General features: G+C 43.3%; 1 protein-coding gene across 1 annotated transcript in view; it reads right to left on the bottom strand.

The window, feature by feature from the left end:
* Positions 1 to 8,827, bottom strand: part of Stx7 (syntaxin 7) — a 39,424-nt gene that overhangs the window by 12,161 nt on the left and 18,436 nt on the right. The window contains exon 3 of the mRNA XM_031380605.1: positions 175 to 244. Within this exon, the coding sequence (XP_031236465.1) occupies positions 175 to 244 (70 nt within the window). The remainder of the gene's footprint in view (positions 1 to 174; positions 245 to 8,827) is intronic.

Genomic DNA, 8,827 nt, shown 5'->3' with positions numbered 1-8,827 from the left:
AAAAAAAACAAAAAAAAACCCACCTGTCTACACTAGATTAGTCAAGTTTCATAAAGCATGGCACTGGTACCAGAGAAAGGTCATTAGATTTCCATCATTTTTTCCAATAAAAGTCACTACAATTGCAGCATAGTATAGGTACTCTTTCCTCTGCCTTAGGAAAAAAATACTTACAGTTGTTGCCTCAATTCCGGTGAATCTTGAGGTGTTCCAAGTTGATTCAGAGTCCTCTGTATTTCCACGGCTACCATAATAGGAAATTAATGAATAGTTGTTATAAAAGTTATAGCCACATAAGATATTACATTAAAAGCAATTAGGTGATTAAATGAGTTAAAAGAAAGAAGAACAAAAGTGTTGTGACAGATAAAAACTGGAAAAAAAAAGGAAGAAAAGGTAAATAGTTTATTAATGTCTAATTGACAGACTGCTTTTCCAAGAGCAAACCAAGTGGGAAGATTGACCTGTGAAACCGTGCTCATGACTCAAAATGGCCATCTCTTTCCTATGCTACAAGGACTGTGCTATAAGTAATACATAGAAAATTCACTTGAATCTACTGGAATAAAAGTTATCGAACAATAAATAGCTGTGGAAATTATATATTTTGTTTTAATATAAAGCTTTAAATCAGAAATGGATACCAGAATTAGAAAATTTATGTTCAGACATCTGTGTAACAACCTGTACAGAGATGGTGTATGGAACACATGGCCCCAGAAGGCATTTTTTCCCAGCGCTGCAAAGCTACCTGGTCCAGTGGCCCCTGACCATGCCCAGGCTCCAGAAAACTATGAAAACCAAGCCATAAAGAGTGTGATGCGTGTGAATGATAAGGAAAGCCCATGAAGCAATGTGTGAAATGCCTTAGTTGTAATTGGCTGAATTTAGTTTAAAAACCCCTGGGCTGGCAAAGCAACTCACTCACCTTCCAAAGCCCAACAGAGAGGCATCATGCTACGAGACAATCCACGAGGACTCTACGCAGCCTCTGTGTGTGTGTGTGTGTGTGTGTGTGTGTGTGTGTGTGTGTGTGTACAAGTACGGTCCCATTTCACCATTTACTTGGTTATTGCTGTTATGAATAAGTAAGCTGTTAGATCCTTTCCTCTGAGTTCAAGGATTTACTTGCCGCCTCTGTCATTAACCCCGACAATTCTAGTCAGATGGTTAATTAAAATATGCTAAAATCTCAAGATATCCCTGGGAGACAACATTTAAGAGGCAATGTTTCCATTGAGAAAAACTCAAAGTCAGTGCCAACATGGGACAAAGTGGCATCAGAAACTGTATGGCATGGTGTGATGAAAAGTACCAACAGTCCTTACATCGTTTACTTCCAAAAGGTTTCACCTGAGTTTAAAATCATGAGGAAGAAACTGGACCAATCTAGACAGTGGGATAATCTACAAGACAACCAGTTTGGACTTGTAAAACTGGCAGTGATGCAGGGATTTGACATGATGAGACCTTTCACAGCCCAGTGTGATCAAGGACCCAGGTGTTCAGACACTGGTCACCAAAGACTGCTTCGTGTCCTATTCTGATTTAGACTGCAGATACAGACACTCTTGGGAGAATTCGAAAAGGAAATCCACTTTATTAAAGAGAGAGGAGGAGGCCTTTGACCCTCCTTATCTAGAGTTTTTAACAGGGGTATGGCAGAAAGCGAACAAATGTTGGGGTACCAGTAAAGACTGGTTATTTCTCGAGGCTATCGATAGCAATGGAGAGCCAGAACACACTATGCATGTCCCCTGGCCCAACCAGGCTGATGACCACACCCTGTCCATTGGCTACCCACCTGGTTAGGAGATACTAAAGTTCCCTCTGGGCATCTCTCATTTATGCTTTGCTAAACTATTGGCCTTGCCTGGCTATAAGCTGTAAATTTGGAGATTTGGAGACTCAGATTTCTAATTTCATGCATAGGAGCAGAATTAAATGACCAGATTACCTACTAGACACTACAAGTTGAAACAAGTTGAAAGTAAGCTCTTCGTGGGCAAGGACCAGAACTATTCTGTATCCATTTTTTGTGCTTACAGGATTTTCCATACTGTTATTGTTGACACTCAGTAGATCTTTTTCTTTTTCCTTCTTTCTTTCTTTCTTTTTTTTTTTTTTTAGACAGGGTTTCTCTGTGTAGCCCTGGCTGCCTCTGCTTCCCAAATGCTGGGATTAAAGGCGTGTACCACTACTGCCCAGCAGTAGATCTCTATATAGCACAACTATTAAAAAAAAAAAAAGGCCTAGAGAGATAAAACATAAGAAACTGCATGCATTTCTAAAACATAAAGCCAAAGCAGGAGGCGAGTTTAGAGTAGCTAAGTGCTCAATTGTAGTTAATTCACCCATTCAGTAATTACTGGCCATCTACTGTGGGCCAGACACATGAACAGCAATTCTGCAAAGTACTTTGACTTGAGTAGGTGTGTACTTGAAGATCAAATAAATCACTGAGCACTGGATAAAGTATTAGGGAAACATAAATCTCAAATTACCAACTCCATTTCTTTCTACCTATCTATCTATCCATCCATCCATCTATCTATTTAAACTTAATCAACCTCATTTTACAAAGATGTTGACAGCCACAGAGAGTAACTGAAGTCCAAGAAGCTCTATTCAGTAAAGATGCTATGATTAAAAGAGTGATCTCCTGGCTCTTGAAGCAGTCATTCCTTCAGTGTGGTGGCATTTGAAACAGTCATTCTTTCAGTATGGAAGCATTACTGAAAAAGGTGACTTCAGGTTTTGAGCATGTGACCAACAGACAAAAGTCAAATGTGTCTAACTAATGTTTTAGGAAGAAATGAAAAGGTGCAAGGTGGAGGCTGTGTGCACCCAGCACTCCAAGTACAGGGATGATGAGGCCCACTGCATGCAGATGAAACTGGCCTGCTTTTGTACCCTGAGGTGCTGTGAACCTAACAAACTTCTAGAGACATCACTTATATAGCACCATCCCCACCTTCCTGTACCAAGGTCATAGGATGAGGCCAGAATCAGGTTCTGTACCATTTTCCAGCCAAGATGAGGGATCTGCAGGAACTCCTGCATTGCCTGCAATATATTTGCTATTTGAGGCTTTAATGCAAAAGCTGACTTATCCCTGCTGTGAATTATTAAATATTACTAAACTCTGAATTGAAAAGCGCACTCAGCCCTGAGGTATTAAGAACTCACATGTAACTATGTCTGTTTGGCATAAATACTTAACAGTGTTGCTAATTTTCCATACATGCTGCATGTGCATCAAGCTGGGTTCCTATGGTTTTCAGAAAGTGTGTCACTAGTATTTGGGAAGTTAGGCTTGAGCAGGTTACTCTAATTTCTTTCTTTAATTTAGAAGCTACATTACAGTTACTCTTTTGTAATCCTCCCTATCCCTGGTGGGTTCCGTTTCAGTTTATAGTCTAGAAGGTGTTCTGAGCTCACAGGACGGTCACGTTCCATTTCAACTGGAATAACTTCAATTAAAGAAAAATATGATGCGTAGGTATTAATGAATACTTTTCAAATTACAAAAGGAATTCTAGAAGTTTCTAATTTACTACACAGAGGAAAGTATACGTCAAGTCTTCTATGAGAATGAAATACGTAAATTGCTTTTGCTATCATTGGCCATCTTGTACTGTTTGCATTATTAGTCACCTTTAGGGTAGGGGATTTATGAAATACACTACTTTTTTTAACAGAAATATGACACTATTTCCAACACATACACCCCAAAGGACTTTCTGTTCCATCCAAAAGTTAGTTTTTGCAGTCCTGCTAAGTAAGTGTGTGCTGCCCTCTAGTGGACTGGGGCAGAAATAAGTATGGACTTTTTAGTCATTAAACTGCAGGTACATTGAATGGGGCCTATGTAGAGTTGCAGCTTAGGGAATGTGGAATTCTTGCAAATGTTTGACAAGTGAGTGCATCAGGCTGTTGGGGAGCACAGAACCTGCCTAACCCACATAAAACACCTTCAAATAACTTTCCCAAAGACCCAAAGGAAGAATTCATCACCATCTTTTAGCAGAAAATTTTTCTGTCACTGAATCTACAGTAAGAGAGTTGCAGTGTGTCAGAGATGAAGTGACCAGTGAGACCCTTGTGAGGTGCTTATGCTCTGATTCGGGCTTCTCCTCCCAGAGGACGAACAAGTTGGTGCCTACCAGGAGAGGACACCAGCAAGGGCACCTGAGTCAGCCTGGCTTGGAAATTCGATTCTACTTCCTGCTGCTGACTCTGCATTTACTGCAATGCTCCAGCCACAGCTGCCTGGCCATCTCTTACACAGAAACCACCTAATTCCCAGTTGTCATTAACTTACCGGGAAGCGACTTGTACTAGAGACAGTGTAAGCCATTGAGTGGGCTAACAGAAACAAGCAGTTTGTTATTTTCTCTTAGGAGTGAACAGTAAGAATATCCTTATTAACTGTTCTGACTCATGCTTCAGGAGAATTCAGTAGTAACAATGTCCTCAATAGTTTTATATCAATTTGACATAAGCTAGAAGGAAGAGGGACTCTCGAGTGAGAAAATGCTTTCATAAGTTCAGGCTGTAGGCAAGCACATGGTGCAACGTTTAAAACCATATTTAATGTGCTGGTTGGTCCTGGGTTCTATATGAAAGCAGGCTGAGCAAGGCATGAGGACCAAGCCAGTAAGCAGCACCCCTCCATGGCCTCTGTATCAGCTCCTGCCTCCAGGTTCCTGCCTGGTTTGAGTTTCTGCCTTGGCTTTCCTCAATGGACTGTGACCCAGGACATGGAAGTCAACATAGCCTTTCTTCCCCGAGCTGCTTTTGGTCATGGTGCTTTGTCACAGCAATGCTTTCCTTAACTAAGACAACAGTCTATAATGTGCTGCCTGAGTTGGAGGTAATGATAAAGATATCATGAGTTACATCTTAATTAGAAAGCCAAGAGTTGGCTAGTGCCTGCCAGTAGCAAGGACCCTGCAGCTGCATACTAGAGCCAAGATTGAAACAGGAGGAGACAAAGGTTGAATTTTTAAAGACTCGAATTCTCCCTCACCTCTCAGTTCCTTCCTGTGTTAAAGAGTAGTTTAGAATATTAGAGAGAAAGAAATCTGGAAGTAGCCTGGATCCTCTAGCAGGATGCATAACATCTACTATTCAGTTTGGGAGCCGAAACCAGGCTAGTGTGAAGTAGCCACCTGAGAACCCCGGAGACCCACTGAGCAAAGTAAATTTGTTCACAAGGGATGGCAGGAGTTTGGTGATCACTCCTCACAGCTGCCCCTGCAGGAGATGTGTGCTCTCTCAGGCAGACAATGCCTCAAGCTCCCAGCATTCTAGCTGGACCCTACACACAGTCATCTGACCACAAGCCAAGCATGCCACGCCCCATACAATAAAAGGGGTGGTTTGCCCCCTCCTCACTCTCTTACTCCTACTCTTCCTCTCACTCTCTTGCTCTCTCTCTCTCCTCTCTGCTCTTTGTTCTCTTCTCTTACCTTCCTCCTCTCCTTTTTCTCTCTCTCTTCTTCCTCCCCTTTCCTTCCCTCTACTCAACTAGCATATTCTATCCTTTCTACAATAAAAGAACTCATTTATACATTGCCTCCTTTTTAATTAAGGCGCCGTGCAGCAGCAGGTCTGCCTCCAGGGGGAGAGCGCATCAGCCAGACCTCAGCAGCAGGCCCGCCTATGCAACAACACACGTGAACTTGGCCTATTTAATATTAATAAAGCTGCACTCTGGTTCCAAGCAGAAAAGTCTCCAGGAGAGCATAAAACCCGTTGCTAAAAACACTGGCCTCTTTTTGAAGTGTTTTATCTCTGTGAAGTCTTGTGACTTCAGCAGAAAGGAGTTTATCTTCTGGGACAGTTCAAGCCCTGAGCAAACTGTGGAGGCCATTTTCTGGGAGAGTGGAGAGAGACAGACCAGTCCCACCAGAGCTAGCACTCTGCTGCCCAGACAGATCACCCTTTGTCTGTAATGCAACTAGGTCTAGAACACGCCTAGGTTTCTCATTAGTGTAAGTCACCAAAGTAGCAAAATATAGTAGTCTACTGTTACATTAGATAAATAGAGGGTAGTTGTATTCTTAAGGATGGTGTACACACAGTATTCTCTTCAGCTGGATTTCCAGGGGAGCGCCTCTTAGCAAGGATGCTCTGCATCGCCTTTTAACCCATGTACTGCCAGGCGGCTCTGCTCTTGGGTGGACTGCTGAGTTGTCCTGTGAGGTCCCGGTCTCTGCAGAGTGGAACTTCAAAAGAAACCAACGTCTTGGACTGGGCTAGGGGGTTGTCCTACACCTTGTAGTAGCCCAGAGTTCCTGGTATCTGATTGCTCATGATATCATATCATATTTCTAGCTTCCCTCTCCTCTTCTCTCTCTCTTCCCCCTCTCTCTTTTTCTCTCACACCATACATACACACATACACACACACATATACACACACACATACACACACACACATATATACACATATATACATACACACACATATATATACACACACATATACACTAAACACACATACACATACTCACACACACATATACACGCACACATATACAGACACACATATACATCAAACACACACACACCACACACACACATATACACCAAACACACGCACACATACACACACACATATGCACACACACACCATACACACACACACACACATAACACACACACCATACACATACACACACACCCCATACATATACACACACACACATATACACCCACACAAACACACACACACACAGTGGCCCAGCCATTCTGCTTGAAGGCAGCAGGGACCAAGCTCTATCACCTCAAGTATTTATGGCAATGGTTTCCAAACCCTTACCTCTGTTCTAACTTCTGATCTGTGCTAACTGCCAAAATACCAATCATGGGATTCTAAATCACTAAAGATAGATGTCTGGTTCCTTTAAGAAGGAAGCAGAAGCTTGACTTGGGATCTTTTCCTCCCTTCCCTCCATGTATCTGGATGCAGACCAAGCATGGAGATGGGGCTGGAGAATCTGTATAAATTTGTGTAGCCATAAATGAAAGGAACAGGAATAAGAGAAATAAGCCAGGCAGGTAGCCACAGAGAATGCCAAGTCAGGTAAGGGAAGCAGAGCTGCGAATGTCACTCACAGAACTTTGCTATGAATGGAGCATTTGTAACCCATAATCCAAAACAAAACAAAAAAATGCTCCAAATTGAAAACTTTTGAGCATCTACATAGTGATACAAGCAGAAAGCTGCATGCTATGAATTTTTCCTGTACAAAGTCATTTGGAACCATTGTATACACTGTCTTTAGCTCACATGTTCAAGATAGATATGCAACAAAATTAAGTTTCAACCTGAAAGAGGAGCAAGAAGAAAGAGAGAGATGCACACTTGCTGGAACTTGCTGGAACTTGCTGGAACTTGCTGGGCAATGAAGTCCTGGGCAGGCTGCCAAGGCAGGAGGGTAGAGGAGAGCTGAACATAAATGGATGGCTAAGCATTCTCTAAAGAGAGAGGTGAAGCTTGGAAAGAGCTGTCTAGTATCTTGAGACCCTAATAAGACAGAGTGATCAAGACTTAGGAAAGTCCTCTAATCCTGAGAGGCAAAGGAGGGGGGAACATAGGCACAAACTAGAGAAAAGTTCTTGATCAGGGTGGGGAAATGGTTACTCTCTTTTCCAGGTGTCAACCTGCTGCCTGGAAAATCAATCACCCCACAGAGTCAAAGAAGCACTTTGATTCCACAAAAGATCATAAAACATGAAAAGGAAAGTCACAAGAGAACTAGAAGACCTAGCCAAATAATAAACACTAAAAGGGTTAAAGTGAGAGCCACTGGGGGAACAAGGGAGGGGGAAAATTCTAAAATGAGGTCTGGGAGGCAGGAAGGGTACCAGGAAGCGCCAATGTGCAAAACCATCTCCTTCATCCAGAGCGGTTTGACATATTCTGGCTTCTTGGCCACACGTGCCTCTTTTGGTAGCTGTAGCTCTTGGCTAACTCTTACCTTGCTTGCCCAGACTCCTATCTTAATTCTTGCTGATTTCAACACACAAATGATCCTTCCACTGCTCCAGAGAGCACATGCTCTAATAGTCTGTCACATCTGTGCTTCCTCCATAGCTCCAGGGCCATGCCAGGCACCTCCCTGACTTGCAGCCATCCAGTGCATCCACCTCCCCTCTAGCATGCAGACTTCATGTGCCTACTCTGCATGCATCAGCCTTGCCTCTTCTCACCTTCCTCTTCCGTGGCCTTTTGACATAATGCACACTCCATGGTCTATCACTATATCTGCTCTCTCTTGCACACATCTGCCAGCTTTAACTATCTCTGACACATCTTAAAACCATGCTCCCTCTACCTCTGCACTGCCACTGTGAACCTCTGCCCCAACCCTTGTTCTAACTGTGGTAAAGGTCTATCTAACCTGGGACTGGACCTTCCTCACCTCTAATATCTCAAGGGAGCTGCCATCGGAACAGCCCATTTTATGACTTTCCCCATTCAAAACATTCCCAGATACTGCAAGACTCATTCTGCAAATTGTTTCAGTGATGAGTTCAAGTATCATCTCAGACATGAAGTCCTCAGTGTACCTCCCTGGTCCTCAGCTCACCTCCCTGGTCCTCAGCTCACCCCCATAATACTCAGGTCACCTCCCTGGTCCTCAGCTCACCCCCTAATCCTCAGCTCACCTCCCTGGTCCTCAGCTCACCTCCCTAGTCCTCAGCTCACCTCCCTGGTCCTCAGCTCACTTCCCTGGTCCTCAGAGCACCTCCCTGGTCCTCAGATCACCTCCCTGGTCCTCAGCTCACCTCCCTGGTCCTCAGCTCACCTCCC

This window comes from Mastomys coucha, unplaced genomic scaffold, assembly GCF_008632895.1.
Source record: "Mastomys coucha isolate ucsf_1 unplaced genomic scaffold, UCSF_Mcou_1 pScaffold2, whole genome shotgun sequence".
In the NCBI taxonomy this organism is placed as follows: domain Eukaryota; kingdom Metazoa; phylum Chordata; class Mammalia; order Rodentia; family Muridae; genus Mastomys; species Mastomys coucha.
The sequence above is the reverse complement of the archived record's forward strand: the minus strand, read 5'-3'. Positions and strand labels throughout refer to the sequence as shown.